At 55.7% G+C, this 15,915-nt stretch overlaps 1 protein-coding gene across 7 annotated transcripts in view; it reads right to left on the bottom strand.

Annotated features, from left to right (window-relative positions):
* PTPRS (protein tyrosine phosphatase receptor type S) overlaps positions 1 to 15,915 on the bottom strand; it is a 102,609-nt gene that overhangs the window by 49,481 nt on the left and 37,213 nt on the right. For all 7 annotated transcript variants that reach the window (XM_081233483.1, XM_081233486.1, XM_081233485.1 and 4 more), the window contains exons 2-5: positions 14,171 to 14,370; positions 7,714 to 7,859; positions 6,989 to 7,130; positions 745 to 933 (exon numbers count right to left, since the gene is read on the bottom strand). In XM_081233483.1, the coding sequence (XP_081089609.1) occupies positions 745 to 933; positions 6,989 to 7,130; positions 7,714 to 7,859; positions 14,171 to 14,261 (568 nt within the window). In that variant the 5' untranslated portion in view covers positions 14,262 to 14,370. The remainder of the gene's footprint in view (positions 1 to 744; positions 934 to 6,988; positions 7,131 to 7,713; positions 7,860 to 14,170; positions 14,371 to 15,915) is intronic.

The raw sequence follows: 15,915 nt of genomic DNA, 5'->3' as shown, positions 1-15,915 counted from the left end.
CGGGGCCTAGACAAACAGGCTGGACTGCCTGTCCGTGCCCCATCACGTCCTTACTGCTTCGGTCTTGGAGAGACTCTCTCCCTGTAGCCCTCTATGGCTCCCCAGTACCTTACCTGTCTATGCCCACCATCTCCTCTGGAGACACCCACTGCTTCAGCACTGGAAATACTTTCTTGCCTTTGCCTTATGCTCCCCTCTACTCCTACCTGTCTGGACCCCATTATATCCTCACTGGACAAGTCTACTGCTTTAGCACAGAAGATACCCTCCCTCTGCCACCTTCCATAGCTCCCCATCACCTCTGTCTGTCTGTTCCCCCACTGTGTCCCCGCTGTTGGGGCACTGTAGACACCCACCCTCCTCTGTGGGTTTCCATCACCCGCAACTATCTGTGCCTCATAAGGACCCCACTGCTTGGGTACTGGAGACCCTCTGCCCCTGCGGCCGCTGCAGCTGCCCCTCATTGTACATATCTGGGTCCATTATACCTCCATGCAGGCACTGAAGAACGCTCCCCCTACCATCCGCCATAGCTCCCCATTACCCCTGCCCATCTATATCCTATTACATCCCCACTGGTTCAGCGCTGAAGACACTTTCTCCCCCAATACCAATGCCCTCCGTGGCTGCACATCAGCTCTGCCTTTCTGTCCTCCATCAGTCCCCAGGGCTTGGGCCCTGGGATGCTGCCCTCCCCCTTCTACCCTCTGTGGCTCCCGCATCCTCCTGGCCACCTGTGCTCACCTGATCGCAGCTGCTTGATGCGCCCATTGCTGGCACTGGGGTCGACGGGCAAGAAGTCCTTGAACCAGGTGATCTCGGGGTCAGGGTTGCCACTCGCAGCACAGAGCATAGTAGCTGTCCGTGTCCGCTCTACCACCTTCAGCTGGGGGCCCATGTCGATGTTGGGGAAACCAGGGGGCAGCTGGTCCTCTGAGGGTGGAGACGGGAAAAACAAAGCAGAGGCCCAGTTGTCACAAGGCCATCCCACCAGGGTGGGGCTCAGGGACGGGCCCTGGGTCCAGCCCCTGCCTGGCTGGGTGACCTCCTGTGGCCTGTTTCTTTCTCTGTCTGTGAGAAAGACCACTCTCATGTCGGGGAACTGTTGGAAGAACATCAGGCTAGATCAGTACCTCTGACTCGGGGCGATCCTGCCCCCAGGCGACACTGGGCCATGTCTGCGGACATCTATGGTTGTCACTCCTGGCATTGAGTCAGTGGGCCCAGGGATACTGCTCCACCCCTCCCAGCGCCTAGGATGGCCCTGCAGAGGATGATCCAGCCCTGATGTCAGCAGCGCAGAGGCTACAAAACCCTTGGGTTATTTTACAGCAGCCAGAAGGAGCTTTTTGGAATGTGAATGGCACCACACTGCCCCCCTGCTGCCCATGGCCCCCACCACCCTCTGGAGGAACCCAGCCTCCTTGCCCGACGCTGGCCCCCGCCGGCCTCGGCTGCCCCGTCACACGCCAGCCTCACACTTCTTGCTCTCTCCATCCAGCCACACCAGCCACCTTGGTCCCCAAAGTCATCACACCCCCTCCTGCATCACCCTTGGGCATCCACGTCACCTCAGGCTAGCTCGTGGCCCCAAGTTATAAATCCTCCTGGGGACTTCCCTAGTGGTCCAATGGTTAGGACTCCATGCTTTCACTGCAGGGAGCATGGGTTTGATCCCTGGTTGGGGAACTAAGATCCTGCATGCCGCACAGCATGGCCAAAATAATAACAATAATCATAAAAAATTCTCCTGGACTCCAGAACATCCAAGTGTCAAACTCCATGGATCATGATGTATCCGTGTCTATGCCACGTCCCTACCGCCCCATGCAGGTCCTGGCACACAGCAGGTGTGCCTACTACTGAGTCCATGCTCTAGAGCCCACGAGCCACAACTACTGAAGCCCGTGTGCCACAACTACTGAGCCTGTGTGCCACAACTACTGAGCCCACGTGCCACAACTACTGAGGCCCGCGCGCCTAGAGCCCGTGTTCTGCAGCAAGAGAAGCCACCGCAATGAGAAGCCCGTGCACCTCAACGAGGAGTAGCCCCTGCTCGCCACAACTAGAGAAAGCCCGCGCGCAGCAACGAAGACCCAAGAGCCAAAGATAAATAAATTAAAAAAAAAATCTTAAAAAAAAAGAGTGGATATATGTATTTGTATAACAGATACACTTTGCTGTACACCTGATACTAATACAACACTGTAAGTCAATTATACCGCAATAAAATTTTTTTTTAAAAAAAGAAGAATGTGGTTCTGGCCTGAGGCGATGGGGCAGGTGGCCTTCGTTCATGTAATTTGCACATCGCACCATGGGCTCCATGGCCTGACTCAGCTGGAGTTGATGCCACGGTGGGGTATGCAGCTCAACAGCCTCCCACCAGGTCCCACCCCCTCCTGCACCTTTGCCCTCCCCGTCCAGCACCTGGACTCCTGGATTCTTTTGTTCTCACCCCTAAAACCCCCAGCTCTGGTCTGGCCTGTCATCTGCAGTGGACAAAGGGTCCCCTGGGGTAGGGTAGGCTTCCTCAGCTAAACTTAAAACAGCCACTAGCCCCCTTGTTATGGGCTGAAATGTGTACCTTCCCCCTCCTCCAATACATAGGTTGAGGCCCTAACCCTCGGGACCTCAGAATTAGATTGTACTTGGAGACAGAGTCTTTAGAAAGGTCATTAAGTCAAATGCGGTATTAGGGCGACCCTCATCCAACACGACTGGTGTCCTCATAAGAAGAGGAGATTAAGAACCAGGCACACACAGAGTGGAGACCACGTAAAGACCCAGGAGAAGACGGCTGTCTCTGAGGCAAGGAGAGAGGCCTCAGAAGGAACCAACCCTGCCGACACCTTGATCAAGGACCTCCAGCCTCCAGACTGTGAAAAAAACATGTGATGTAAGCCGCCCAGACCGTGGTACTTTGTCAGAGCAGCCCTAGCAAACTAACACAGTCCCTGCCCCACCCCTGATGGACAAGTGACAAAAAAGTGATCGCACGCAGGGCTGATGAGACCGAGGAGAAACAGGCCTGCGAGTCGGCAGCTGGCAGGAATGTTCGTTGGTACAGCGGGGCCAGAAGGGGCGAGTTGGTACCATCCACCTGAGACCCCCGAGCCCTCAGCTCAGCGGCTGCCTCCCCAGGCCCGTGCACTCAAGGAGGAAGGCAGACGTTTTCCTGAGGCACCAACAGTAACGGGAAAATGCTGGCGACAATCTAAACACCTGTCAGCAGAGACCTGGGCCATCTATGGATCGGTCCCCGAAACAAGCAGAAGGAATCGCCTCACAGACAGATTCGTAACAAACTCCAAGATGCATTCCTAAGTGGACAGAGTTCAGTGTAAAAGATGTGTAGACCAAGGGTCAAAAACTACAGCCCCTGGGACTTCCCTGGTGGCGCAGTGGTTAAGAATCCGCCTTCCAATGCAGGGGATGCGGGTTCGATCCCTGCTCGGGGAACTAAGATCCCACATGCTGCGGGGCAACTAAGCCTGCGTGCTGCAAATGAGCCTGTGCGCTCTGGAGCCCGCACGCTGCAACAAGAGAGAAGCCCGTGCACCGCAATGAAAGATCCCATGTACTGCAACTAAGACCCAGCGCAGCCAAATTAATTAAAGAAAACAAAAACAAAAAACTACAGCCCCTGGGCCAAACCTGAGGCCCCGCTTGTTTTTGTTGATAAAATTTTATTGGTGCACGGCCACGCCCATTGGTTTCCTCATCATCTACACAGCTTTCCTGAACTGAGAAGTTGCAAGAGACACCGTCTAGCCTGCAGAGTCAAAAATATTTACTCTGGTGTTTTATAGAAGAAGCTTGCTGCCTCCTGGTAAAGATAAAGCTGCTATTTGTGTAAAAAGGAAATAATAAATGTGTATTTGCTTACAAATGCCCAGGAGGGGCACCGGGCATGGTGGGTGTGTTGGGGGATGGACCGGGGGCTGGGGAAGAGGTGGGCCAGAGGCCACCATGTGGGGGAGGGAACAGAGACCCAGGTACATGGAAGGGGCAGGAGGCCAAGACGGGGAAAGGGAGAGCCTGGCCGGGGTACCATCACCCCGTGTCCCCAGTTAAACAAGAGAGCTGTGGTTCCGGCCCAGGCAGGGGTCGCTTCGTAGAGGAAAACGGCCCCAGTCCCAAGTCCTGAGCACTATGTACCAGGCCCTGTAAGGTAGCTTTCTGTGCCCACCTCTGAGATGGGATCTATTTCACAGAGGGGGAAACTAAGGCTCAAACACATGCGTACCTGCCCGGGTCATACAACCAGGACACAGCAAGGCTGGGATTTGAACCCAGGCCGAGGTAAGCCTGGAGGAAGCTGGGTGTGGCCGGCATCTGCAGAACCCCCAAGCCGGGCCTGGACCTGTGGGGTCAGATGGGGTGGCTGGAGCCTGTCTGAGCTCGGTCCGCACCCAGTTTGTTCTTCCCGGCCGGAGGCCTGGACCACCTCATGAATGGTTCTGATTGGCTACTGATGACGTCACCGGAGGTTCGGGCCAAGACAACTGGGCCTCAATTCTTGGTGCTCAAAGCTGGCCCAGGCGTGCTGGGGGCTGCGTCTGCTGGCGTCCCTCTGTGCACCCGTTTCCTCTGTGTGTATGTGCACGGGTGCATGAGTGTGCATGCGAGCTCACCCATGTATGCACCCGCACCCCACGCGTGTCCACACATGAGCACTTCCTGGGTGCGTGCAGCCCCGCGAGGGGCCCCCATGAGTGCCTGTGGGCGGCAGCCAGCCAGGGTGGGGGAGGCCGCGGCCGCCTGACGTTACCGAGAGCTCCTAATTAAACAAAAATGTTCATCGAGTACCACATTGTGCCTGATTCCTCGGAGTTTAATTAAAACAACAGCGCGGGAGGTGTGAGCAGGGTCCACAATCAGATGGCAGCGGAGGAAGGGAAGCTGGGGGTGCTGGGCCCGGCAGCCCAGACCTTCCCGCTCAGCCGCGGGGGGGTGGGGGTGGGGAGGGTGTCCCTGGGGCTCGGGGCGGGCGGGGGGGCCGAGGCGGGGGAGGCAGTGGGCACAGGCCTTCTGGGTCAAACGCTCTGGGCTGGGCGCCCAGCCCAAGCGCCACGTCTTTCTAGGCGGCTCGAGAACAGAGAGATGCCAAGGGTCTTGTTGGGGGAGGCGGGGAACGGAGATGTGTCTTTCCCAGACTCCCAGAGACTGGGCGGTTAATAGATTCACAGCGTGTCCTTTTAACTCTCTGAGCGCTTACAATGGAGGCTGGCACAGTAGGGGGGGGGCGGGGCGGGAGGCGGGCTGTTCCTGAGAAAGGTCAGGGCAAAAATATCTGCTGGGAAGAGGCGGGGCGGGCTGGGGCAGGCTGGGGCGGGTGGACCCCTCCCCTTCCCTCCTCCTCCCTCAATCCGCCAGCAGGATGGGCTCCAGGACACACACACAATGAAACTATGAGGCCTCTTGTTAAAAAATTACTAGGAATTTCCAGGCGGTAACGGCAGAGCCTTCTGAGGGCGGTCGCACACCAGCGTCTGGGACCACGTGCCCCTGCAGCCAATGTGACAGCTCCTCCCAGAGCTCCAAGCTGACCGTGGCTCCACTGCCTGGGAGGACACTGGATGACTCCCAACCTGGGAGCCACATGTGGGGGCCACCTGCCCCCAATGGCTGGCAGTGGCTTGTATTTTTTTTTTTTCCTTTTGGCCATGCCGCGCAGCATATGGGATCTTAGTTCCCTGACCAGGGACCCCACATCCCCTGCAGTGGAAGCGCAGCCTTAACCAATGGACCACCAGGGAAGTTCCAAGTGGCTTCTACTTAGAGATCAGACAGGGTCAGGGTGCCCCTGTAGGCGACAGGCAGAATCCACCTACCCACCCACCCACCTGACAGCTGCAGTATGGCTGGTGGCAGCTGTCTTGTCACAACCAGAATAACAACAACGACAATGATAATAATATCAGATCGGTAGAATCAACCAAATGCTTGTTCCCCTCGTGGCACCATGCTGGTCCCCCACTTGTATCTGGTTCTGAAACAATCCCTTGTGGTGAACATCATTATTATCCCACTTTGGAGGTGAGGACACTGCAGCTCAGAGGCTCATTAACTTGCCCAAGGTCACAAAGCTACAGAGGGGCAGTGCCAGGACGCGAACTCAAGTTGCAGGCCCCTGGGTTAAAACCACCTGGCAAGGGAGAAGGCAGCAGGGAGCAGCCGGGGTCGGGGGCAGGCGGGTTTGTGGTGAGACTGTCTGAATGATGCTGTTTTACAATAAGGAAGCCATTTCCTGGTCCCTAGTCCACCTGAATGAGGCCAGCAAGAAGTCCACAGGAAGGATCTGTGTGAATCTATGAGGAGGTGATATTTAGCTGTTTCTGCCTAGCCAGCCTCTATTCCTCCTTTGTTTCTTTAGGGGAACCACCCCTTACTGACCCCATCTACTTGACTCCAGGGAAGACTCTGCCCATCAGAGTACTTGTTCCTCCAGACACACTGACCAACTCAGGGATGGTCATCTGACCCAAGCTGGGCCAACGAACAGCAGCAGTCCTGGGTCATTTAGTCCAGGGGGCCCCGGAGCCTGGGGCTAATGGGGGAAATCTCACTAAGGATACAGTTGATAGGGAAGAAAACAAACCCAGAGGCAGAAAGTGAACTCTGAGAACATCATACGAGCTCCTGGATCCAGCTAAACCTGAAGCTAGTCTACTCCACAGATATTTTAATTCCATGAACCAATGAATTCTCAGTTTGAGTTGGATCTGCCTCTTGTAATCAGAAGAGCATGATTAAGATGACAAATGGAGATGATTCTAGTCCCTTAACACTCTTCTTTTCGGCAAAGACTCAGTAAATTCCTACCCGAAGGCTCTAGGCCCCAGTTGTATTACAGGCTAAAAAAAGGAGATCAAGGTCCCCCCAAAGAGAACATCCAAAGCAAGACTTTCACGAATCCCTTTGGTATTTGTCCCCAGAGTCCAGGCCCCAGGTCCTCCCCGACCCACCCTGGGGAGCCCAATACCTCGGAGGACAGTGAGCTTGGCATGGACGGTGATCTCCCCTACTGAGTTTTGGGCCACACACTCGTACACGTTCTCATCCCGGGGTGTCCGGAGTGGCTGGATCCTCAGCACGGCCCCTGCACTCCCATCAAACTCAATCGTCTGCCACGGGTAGGAGACAAAGGTGAGGGTGAGGCTGGGGTCCCAGGCGTGAACAGGAGAGGAGCTGGGGGCTGTACACACATGTGTGTATACATCCATGTAAAGATGCTGGAGGCAGAAAACGGTCTGTACAAGTAAAGGGTATTGTGCATAAGTGGGTGTGTGACACTCGCACGTAAGTCTGGTGACAGGCATGTGACAGGCATGCGAAGGCATGCTGGATGTGGAAATGTGTGTGTCTGACCATGTACTTGTGCACAGAGTTGTGAATTCCCTTCTGTGTGCAGTGGTGAGATAAGATTCAGATAGGGCAGGGAGTTGCTTGAGGCCACACAGCACAAAGGTGGCAGAACAAGCGAGCCTGAAGGGCCCTCATGGGGCACATGGTGGGGGGGTGCATGTGGCAGAGAGTGGGTGGGAGAAGAGAAGGGACCTGTCTGGAGAGGGTGCCTGCCCTGACTGCCCGTGCTCCATCTGGGGAACGTTTCTGGGATGGCTTCTGTGGCTGAGCTGCCGTGGCCCGTCCAGGGGTGGGGCTGGCCCTCAGCTGTCTCCCCTCCCCTCCCCCCTCCCCCTGACTCACCTCAAAGCGCTGCGAATTGACCTTCTTGCCCTTCTTGTTCCAGGTCACGCGTGGCTTGGGATCTCCCGTGGCCTGACACACAAAGGAGGCCACGCCCCCTGACACGCCAATCTGGTCCTTGGGTTCTTTGATGAACCTGGGGGGCTCTGGGGAGAGAACAGGAAGCGGAGGGGCTCTGCTGGGCCCGGGCATGTGACGAGGACCCTATGGGGCCAGGTAAACATGCCCTCCAGCCTCTGTCCAGCCAGAGGTACCATGTGGGCCCGACAGGAAGGCTTGAGAGAAGAAGAAATGGTACCACTGCCCCCTGTGGGTACCCCGGGCCCTGCCCAGCACCTCCACCCCCCCACCCGGATACAACAGCCACACATACTCACACGAGGACACACCTCACGTGGGCACACCTGCTCAGACCCAGTGCCACAGGGGAAGGTGAGAGGGGATACCCCTGAGACTTTGGGGTCCCTAAATTCAGCCCCTGAAGGCCCTCAGTAGTGACCAGCCAAACTATGGAGGGTCCTTGATCTTAAAAAGACTCGAGAGGAGAGAACTTGGTCTCATCCCCTGATGGGACATGTGGGGAGACTGAGGCATCAAACAGGGAAGCAGAGGGGTGACCAAGGGACCTGAGGTCAGAGCCAGACCAGAGATCGAACCCAGGGCTCCAGCCTCTTCATCCGTGGGAGATGTCCTAACACAAGGCGTCAGAGCTGGAGGCCAGAGCTCAAAATGGGTGATCGGATGCTGCCAACCACTAGAGCAAGTGCTTATTGAGCGCCTACTGTATGCAGATGGTGTACACTCAGCAACATCACATCCTTCTGACAGTGCTGGGGGACAGAGCCACCATGATCCTCATTTCACACTCGAGAAAACCAAGGCACAGACCAGGCAAGGCACTTGCTTCGACACAGCCAGCCAGTGGCTGAGCGGGGATTTGAACCGGGCTGGTCCTGTGCCCCCGTCCTTTGCCCCTCATGATGATCTGATGTGCTAGGTCTCCCCAGGAAAGTCTCAAGTGGGAGCTACTATGTCTTTGATGCCGACACAGCCTCAACTCTGCACCTCGGACAGGCTACAGTACCTGAGAGTTCATTAACGTTGTCCTCTTTTTTTTATTGACTTTTCACAGTAACCTATGAATCACCCAAAGGGATACTGGATTTCCATCCACAGTAATGCTACAATGTATCCCATAAAATGAATTCAGTTACTTCTGAGAGTTTTACCAACAGACCCAAGGGCTGCAACATACTTACAAGGTCCCGAGGGAAACAACCTACATATACAACAAAACAACAAAAGGGGATGATTAAATGAACACTGGGCCACCCACTAAGTAGAATACTATGCAGCTGTAAAAAGGGACAAGGATGCTTTTGTAATGAACTACTAGGACAGGAACAGCAAAATACACTATGAAATGGACAAAAAGTGAGGGGTAAAAAGTATAGTAAATGCTCCTGTTTGTGTGATGAGAAAAATGAAAATGGGGAAAGTGTGTGTGTGTGTGTGTGTGTGTGCACGCACGCGCGCATGCACAGAAACAACAGCTGCCCCTGGGAGGAGAAAGCAGGTGGCTGGACACGGGAAAGAAGGTTTCATACCCTGGTAACTTTTTTACATTTAGAACTATTTGAAGATAAATTGAAATTATTATTTTTGTAAGGTTTGAATAGAAAGGTGAGCCAATTAAAGAAATATATTAAGTAAGTAAAAGTTTGGGGCCTGAGGAGAGGCAGAGAGAGGATTGAACAACTCAAGCTTGAGCAACGCCAGGCCTCTGAGCACTGAGCCACTCAGGTTCACCTAGAAAGTTCTGGCTGCTCAGAAGTGCCGAGAAGTTCAAGGAGGCCTCAGGTTCCAAGTCTGGGTGCCACAGAGCCCAATTTCTCCCATCTGTGACTCAGGCTGAGCTTTGAACAAAATAGAGTCCCTGTCTCAGTGGCTTGACTGGCCTCACCTCCCTCATTCCAGGCTGTGCTCCCGTTGATATGACCATATAAGTCTACACTGGCCACCTCTCTGGAAAATCAATAGATCCACTGCATGCAGGCATCAGTGGGCTCACTCAAATCCTGTGTATCTTGCTGGGGAAGTGATTGTTAATTCCACTGTACAGATGGGATTGTACAGATTCAGGGGGGTTAATGAGCTTGCATGAGGTCACACGGCTCAGAAATGACAGCACCAGGGTTTGATCCTGGGTCTTGTTGTCCCCAGGCCCACGTCTTCTGTTCCTCTCACCTCCAGGCCCCGAGCCTGATTTTTGATGTTTTTGCTCCACGCTGAGCCCTGGGTTGGGCCTGCCTCTCTGGCTCTGCCTGCCTGGGTTGCCCCTCCTACAGGAATGGTGACTGGGGCCATATGGGTCCCCAGCCAAGGTCATGGGGGGAAGTCTCTGTGGTCAGGTCAGGAATCTCGCTTCTGGGAAAAATCCTCCCTGGGGAGCCACTGGAAGGAAGGGAAGAAGCGGGCTGCAGGGAGTGAGACGCATCCAGCTGCCTTTTTATGACTCGGAGCCGGGAAGACACCCCGAGCACCCTCCAATCCGGGAAACGAGACACGATGGGAGCCCGTGCTGTCCCTCCTCCTCTCTTCATCTGGCGGCTTCAACCTCAGCTCAGCCAGCACCTCCCCCAGGGAGCCTTCTTGGACTACCACTGGCCGGGTCAGGACGCCCTCTGTCCCCATCCTTCCATGGGTGCCTCCTTCCATCATGGCCCCGATCACACTGGGTTGAAATACTTGGTTATGTGCCACCTGGCAGGGTGGGCATGAAACAGACCCCACTCCTTGGGATCCCACCACACCACTTCTCTGTGCCCAGTGACCCTTGAAAAACTGGGGCTTTGAACCTTGATGCTTGCCTAATGCTGGGCCCAATGAAGCTGCCCACTCGCTCCCTGGCGCCCCCTCGCTGCAGGGCAGACGCCTCTCAGCTTACCTCCAGGCGGCTCTGGGATCCCAGCCAGCCCGGAAGAGCTTTCTCCGCCCGTTGCATCCCCCATTAGAATATTTCTTGCAGACGCTTGGATTCTCTCATTTGGACAAACCCTCCCGTCCTCTTCTTGACAAAGGGGCCCCAGACATAAGAAAGACACACTGGGGTATGGCCGCAGCCTGTGGCAAGCAAGCGCTCCTTTTGTGCTGGGCCTGTTCTCACACTCAGCTCTATTCTGAGGCTCAGAAAGGGTGAGCCACTGGCCCCCAGTCACCCAGCTTGTGATGGGCAAGAGTTAAGATTCCAACCTGGGCCTATTGGGCTCCCAAAGCCCTGCAAATAGTACACTTGATATACAGGGTTGTGGGTCTTCAGTGATGGAGAGCACCCTGGGTGTTCCTGTTTCTTAGATGAAGAGACCGAGGTTCAGAGTGGCGATGCCAACAGTGCAGAGCCTGGGAAGGGCTTGGCCTGATTTCTGTTTTTCCATTTCAGATTTTGCAGAGAAAAATCTGGTGTCAGAGCTGGAGACCCACCCACCAGTCCCCTCCAACCCAGCCTAGGCTGGCCGCACAGCACCCTGGGAAGGCCCCACAGGACCAGAAGCTGTTTTTAGGGCAGAAATCACTCTTCTTGGTGCTGGATGGTGGACACATCAGCTGCCTGCCCGGGCTCTCTACCACCTGACAGTTCCCACCTGAATGGTTTCCTGAGGACCTGGGCTACTCCTTGAAGCTGGCAGTGCCAATCACAGTGCCCACAGCCCCTCTGCTGGCCCCCAGATGACAGGGTTCCTGCTAAACAGACCACCTCCTGGGGTCAAGATGCCCCAGCTTTGGAGACGGAGACCTGGGTTTGAGTCTAGGCCACTACCAACACCTAAAGGGATACAGTAGTAACAATTCCAGGGGAATTCCCTGGCGGTCCAGTGGTTAGGACTCCGCACTTCCACTGCAGGGGGCACGGGTTCGATCCCTGGTCAGGGAACTAAGATCCCACTACACGCAGTGTGGCCAAACAAAAAAAGAATTCCAGGGCTCACTGAGGGAGCATCCACAGATTTGGCCCCGGCTACATGCCCCGTGCTGATAGCCTGGGTCACACTCCCTCATGGCTCACCTGGACCACTGCAGTCTCCTCTGCCCTGGCATCCCCCCATCCTGTCCTCCCTCAGCAGCCAGAGGGCACCTGTGAGCACCTCAGTCAGGACCTGCCCCTCCTCTGCCCACAGCCCTCCAGGGCTCCCACCTCCCTGGGGTACAAGCCACGTCCTCTCTGCTGCCCACAAGGCCCTGCACAACCTGCCTCATCCCCTCCCTGCCCTCCCCTCCTCCTTCTCTCCCCCTCGTTCACTATGCTCCAGACACACGGGCCTCCTCACTGTTCCTCCAACACACCAGGCACAGTTCTGCCCCAGGACCTTTGCACAGGCTATGCCTTCTGCCCAGGACACCTTCCCCCTAGACATGCATGGGGTGCACTCCTCAGCTCCTTTACGTTTCTGCTCAGATGTCATCTCCTTCCCTGATGCCCTCCCACCCATTTAAAATGCAGCCCCTAAACCTCCACTCACGCGCTCATCTCCCTTCCTGTTTATCTTGCTCCCGGGCACGTCCACCATCCAGCACACTCGGTGTCTCTCCCTCAAGATTATCAGCTCCAAAAGGGGGTGGGATATCTGTTTTGTCTCCCAGGTCTAAACCAGTGCCTGGCGCACAGTAGGTGCTTATGAAAAACCCACTGAATGAGAGCACAGCCCCACCCATGGTCACACGATAGAGCGAGGATCCGAACTCAGGACAGGATAGCCTCCAAACTCTGTGATCTCTACCCCCTCCTCACAATGGCCACTTCGCAGCCTCAGTTTCCTCACCTGTCAATGGGAATGATCTCAGCATCCTGCCCAAGGCTGGTTAATTATCACTGGAGCAAGATGTCAAAGTCGTAAATATATGATTTATTCCACTAGTGTAAGTTAAATCAGTGGTTGTCACGTGGGGGTGCCATCGAGGGGATGGGGCCAGGGATGCTACTCCGCACCCCACAGTGCTCAGGACGGCCCCCCACTCCCCGAGAATGCTCTGGCCCCGACCTCAGCAGTGCCGAGGGCAGGGGAAACCCTGCGTTAAGTGAATGAATGAAAAACTAAAAATACTCAGCCCTCGGCCCACTGTTCCCACTGCAAGGAATAGAGCACAGAAGACACAGGCCCTGGGAGGTGACCAGATGGATCACAGCCCAGGCACGCCTGGCTGTGTGGGGTGATGGGTAGCAACCCGGGCTCTGGCGCCAGGCAGACTGGCCGATTCCTGGCTGTAAAACATAACCTCACTGTGCCTCAGTTTCCCCATCTGTACAACTGGGATGGGGAGAATAGCCTCCATCTCATCGGGTGGTGGTGGCTGATCTGAATGTGTTAGGCATTTACTACAAAATAATATAAAAACTAGAAAAAGCATGGATGGATGAGGCAGGTGTGTATGTCTCTGGTGTTCTCAGCCAGGAGCAATAATTATCATGCTCATGGTAACCCGGGATTGTGGACCTACTGTGTGCAAGCAGCATGCAGGGGCTTATCGTGTGTCCTTGTCCCAGGAATGCTGGGAGATGGATGATGCTGAGTTTCATTCTGTCAAGGTAGAAATGGCCGCTGAGCGAGATTGAATCACTAGCCCAAGGTCACACAGCAGGTTAGCAGCGAAGTCAGGATTCACACCCAGCCTAACAGCAGATCCCAGTTTCCTTCCCTCCTGACCTGACCCTTTGTGTCCCCATCAGCCTAATGACACCTCCTCTAGGCCCCTCGTGGTGGGACAGACCGTGGCATTAGGACTAGGACTGACTCTCATCCTCTCCATGTTACTGCCAGAAGCACAGCCTTGCCCATCCCCAAACTACACCAACCTCTTTCTTCACCTCCAGGCCTTTCTGTGTGCTAACACCTTTGCCAGTAATGCCCTTTCTAGTGGCAAACTCCTATACACCCACAAAACCCCAGCTCCAATGCCCTCTCTCCCAAGAAGCCTCCCCTGGCTCCACCTGGGAAGGTTTGATTGCCTGTGTGTCTACGAACTGGGTGCTGGTATTTCTACCTGTGGCAAGGGAAGGAAAACTCTGTGGTTACCTCAGGAGTGACTTCAAGTAAGCCCCAGTCCCCTCTGAGCTTTGGTTTCTCTCATGGAAAAATGGGGATGGTAATGAAACAAGCATGCTGGGTTCTGTGAGGTGGAGGGAGATGAAGCAGGTAAAGCCTGCATTTAGCACTGGGCTTGGTGCAGATTCAACGCTGGGCAAACAGACACTGTCATCACTGTCACTATGACTGCTTTTTCATACCGTTCTTGTTATTCACCTCTGCACCTCTCAGGACCCAGCGCACAGCAAGCATTCTACTCGGCCTCGTTCACAGAGCACAGAGGCTCTGCACTGCAAAACCAGCGCCCTCCCCCACGCCGGGGGGGGGACGACACGTGTTCACACGTGCACATGCAAACTCAAGACGCCCACACTTACCTTCTGTGGCACAGCCTCCTACCAGCAGGACCACGAGTAGGCCCATGGGAGCAACCACAGATGCCACACCATGGCCCCAGGCAGGCGCCATGCTCGGCCGTGACCTGCAACCTCCAACCTCCGGCCCTGGAGGGGGGATGCCCCCCCCGCCACGGTCCCGCACAGAGAGGCCTCAAGCCAAGCGTCAGTTGGGGCAGCGTCTGCAGAGACAAAAAGAGAGGCCGTGAGAGGGGAGCAGGGGAATCCAGGGGGCCTCCATGGGGGAGGCAGCAGGAGGATCACAGAGGGGCAGACGGGAGTCACAGGATGCGAGGGTGAGGGTTACAGGACAATGGGGGAGGGTCAGGGGGTGACGATGGGGCAGAAAGAAAGCGCTGAGCCCCCACGACGAACTGAATGTTGTGCCCCCCAAAATTATTATGTTGAAACCTAACCCTCAGTGTGATGGTCTTAGGGGACTTTGGGAGGTGATTAGGTCATGTGGTGGAGCCCTTGTGAATGGGATTGGTGCCCTTATAAAGAGACCCAGGGAACTCCCTCGCTCCCCGCCACCATGTGAGGACATAGCAAGGTCGTCTGTGAATCAGGAAGCAGGTTCTCACCAGACACCAATTCTGCTACCGCCTTGATCTTGGACTTCTGGCCTCCAGAACCGTGACAGATGCGTGTTGTTTATAAGCCACCCAGTCTATGGCATTCTGTTATAGCAGCCAGAACAGACTGAGACAGCCCCTCCCCCTGGCTGAGCCCCCGACCCCAGGGCTGAGCCCCAAACCAGGACTGAGCACCCCCTCTAGAAAGCACTCTGAACATCTAATTTCTCTCCCCTCGCAGGCTGGGCCACCCACCCAAAGGAAGAGGCTCCAGCTAACACTTCTGACTGTCCCTACAAATCTGCCCATTTGGCCACCAGACGGACCTTCCCCCCAAACACACCTGCCCGTCCCTGCCCTGCTCTAACACCTCCCATGGCTCCCATAAGCCCCAGAGGAAGCTGCTCCTACTGGTGTCATCCCCTCTCTCATGGGAGGTGCAGCCACACAGCCCCAGCTCAGTCCCACCCTGCTGTGCTCTCTGCTGGAAATGCTGTCCCCACACCTACCGCATGACAGGTCTCAACTCCACTGTCACTTCCTCTGGAAGCCCTCCCTGCCCCTGGCAGGTCAGCCCCCACCCCCAATTCCACATCCCACGGCTTCAGAAATGACAGAGATCATCCTTCACAGCATTTACCCCAGTCTGCAAATCAAGTGAGAATATCCATCACCCAGCATCTGTTTCTCTGGTGAGAATCCAAACTCCTCTAGGGCAGAAGGGTCCTTTTCAGGGGCCAAACCCTAGGATGGCCCCCTCTCCACTTTGGCCAGGGCCAGGGTGGAAGAGGGGGCAGGAGGAGGCCCAAGGATGAGGCCCTCGTGGCCGGGTCAACCTTATACACCCACCCCAGGCCATGCCCCAGGCGGGTCCGCACTATGGCCACAGCGACGGGTGTCATGTAATCATGGGGCAGCCCCTGTGATTCTGGCTCCCAAAATATCCAGCTGTGGTCACTACGCCCAGCCCCAGAGTGGCCCCAGGGGAAGGCTGGGCTGGTGATGGCCGAGTCATGGCCCAGGGTGGAGAGTGGAGAAGGTGGGATGAGGAGGGTGGGGATAGGGGCACTCAACGGGCACACAGTCAGACCACGGACAGTCAGACCAGACAGAAAAGGAGGATGCTTGCACATAGGCCAGCCACAGACAGAC

Source organism: Mesoplodon bidens, assembly GCF_964165515.1.
Source record: "Mesoplodon bidens genome assembly, chromosome: 4".
Taxonomy (NCBI): Eukaryota; Metazoa; Chordata; class Mammalia; order Artiodactyla; family Ziphiidae; genus Mesoplodon; species Mesoplodon bidens.
The sequence above is the reverse complement of the archived record's forward strand: the minus strand, read 5'-3'. Positions and strand labels throughout refer to the sequence as shown.